Source organism: Tarenaya hassleriana, unplaced genomic scaffold, assembly GCF_000463585.1.
Source record: "Tarenaya hassleriana unplaced genomic scaffold, ASM46358v1 Cleome157, whole genome shotgun sequence".
NCBI lineage: Eukaryota > Viridiplantae > Streptophyta > Magnoliopsida > Brassicales > Cleomaceae > Tarenaya > Tarenaya hassleriana.
The window spans coordinates 246856-248847 of record NW_010964992.1 but is presented as its reverse complement, the minus strand read 5'-3'; the positions used below and the strand labels follow the sequence as shown (position 1 = coordinate 248847).

At 45.2% G+C, this 1992-nt stretch overlaps 1 protein-coding gene across 1 annotated transcript in view; it reads right to left on the bottom strand.

Annotated features, from left to right (window-relative positions):
* The window catches only part of LOC104809177, a 35467-nt gene that overhangs the window by 994 nt on the left and 32481 nt on the right, over positions 1-1992 (bottom strand). The window contains exons 2-3 of the mRNA XM_010535064.1: positions 843-1977; positions 18-468 (exon numbers count right to left, since the gene is read on the bottom strand). Coding sequence (XP_010533366.1) covers positions 18-468; positions 843-1977 — 1586 coding nt within the window. The remainder of the gene's footprint in view (positions 1-17; positions 469-842; positions 1978-1992) is intronic.

Here is a 1992-nt window from a genome sequence, read left to right as displayed (position 1 = left end):
ATGGTAGAATGTATGACTTATCTTGGATGTCTTCTTTTGCCACCTTGATGTCAGGGTCGGGATCGACAACATCGTCTTTACCTCCGTCTTTATTGATTTGTTTCTCCTTGGATTTAATATCTTCAAGTTTTCTCCCGCTTCTTAGCTCAACAACATTACAATGCTCCCGAGGGTTAGGCTCAGGTCTTCCAGGAAGTGTTCCCATGGGCCTTGATGAAGATGACGCCATTTGGGCAACTTGATTGTCTAGGAGCTTCAGATGTGTGTTGATTCCCTCGACTTGTTTGCGGATATCGTCTTGATCATTCTTCATCCCTCGAATCTCGTTGTTTGTTTGTCTAATATCAGCAGACAGTTGTTTCTGCATGCTTAGGAGCAATTCCTTAAGCTCATCTTTGGGTTGCGGCTGCGGTGCAAGTACGGGTTGCGCTACTTGTGGTTGATAGCGTTGCTCGTATGGTTGAAAATGTTGGGGTCTTTGGAGTATTCTTGGGGCTTGGGGTTGATTGGCCAGATTTTCTGTGTTTCCGGTGTTTTTGTAAGAAAAGTTTGGGTGATTACGCCAACCTGGATTGTATGTATTTGAGTAGGGGTTGTTCGCCACATAGTTGACATTCTCGACCTCTTGTTCTTGGGTCTGCATGGTATAATTGTAGCTTGAGTCTTGTGGAATTGATGTCACCGCATTTGAATTCTCCAATAGAACTGTGAGTTTGGCGACTTGTGCTCGTAGGGATTGGACTTCACTTGACTCACCCTTAGACTTTATGTTTCCCCTTCGGTCGTACTCATCCATGTCATCGCCCCGATCTCTCGCCATTTCTTCTCGTATGGTTGAAAATGTTGGGGTCTTTGGAGTATTCTTGGGGCTTGGGGTTGATTGGCCAGATTTTCTGTGTTTCCGGTGTTTTTGTAAGAAAAGTTTGGGTGATTACGCCAACCTGGATTGTATGTATTTGAGTAGGGGTTGTTCGCCACATAGTTGACATTCTCGACCTCTTGTTCTTGGGTCTGCATGGTGTAATTGTAGCTTGAGTCTTGTGGAATTGATGTCACCGCATTTGAATTCTCCAATAGAACTGTGAGTTTGGCGACTTGTGCTCGTAGGGATTGGACTTCACTTGACTCACCCTTAGACTTTATGTTTCCCCTTCGGTCGTACTCATCCATGTCATCGCCCCGATCTCTCGCCATTTCTTCAATTAATTCCTCGAGATGCTCAAAAGTGAGGTTGCGGATAGAACCTCCAGCAGCGGCATTTATCCAACGTCTTATGTCTTTCCTTAACCCTTCAACGAAGGTTGAGATTAGGTGCCTTCGATCCATGCCATGATGTGGGCACGCTCGTTGGTAACCTTTGAACTTTTGCCAAGCGTCGTAAAGACTTTCGCCGTTCTCTTGAACAAAATTATTTATTTTCACCTTGAAATTTGCCGTCTTGTGAGGCGGAAAGTACTCCTCCAAGAACTTGTGCTCCATTTGTTCCCATGTATGGATGGAATCAGGTTTTAAGTTGAATAACCATTGTTCCGCTTTATCGCCCAGGGAGTATGGGAACGCCCATAAAAAGATTGCCTCTTCAGATACGCCTTCGACAATCATTGATTTGCACATTTTCTTGAATGTTGCGAGGTGAACATTGGGATCTTCATGAGGCCATCCTCCGAAAGTTTTGCTTGCGAGCATTTGAATAAATGCTGGTTTGAGCTCAAAGTTTGTTCGATTGATCGGTGGCCTTCGGATGCATGACAGGAATTCTGTGGGTTTGGGTGAGTTGTAGTCACCGTACGTCTCGGCTCGTGGCTCCCGTCGTAAGGCTGGTTCTGGTGCTTGAGGGGGTGGTGGAAGTCGTGGTGGTTGATTATTGACGCCCACCATTTTTGTTTGTCTTCTTCGAGTGATATACGTTCTTTCAATTTCGGGGTCGTATGGTTGCAAGTTGTCACTTCCACTACTTCGGGTCATGCACCGAACATCCTGTAATATTCAAAA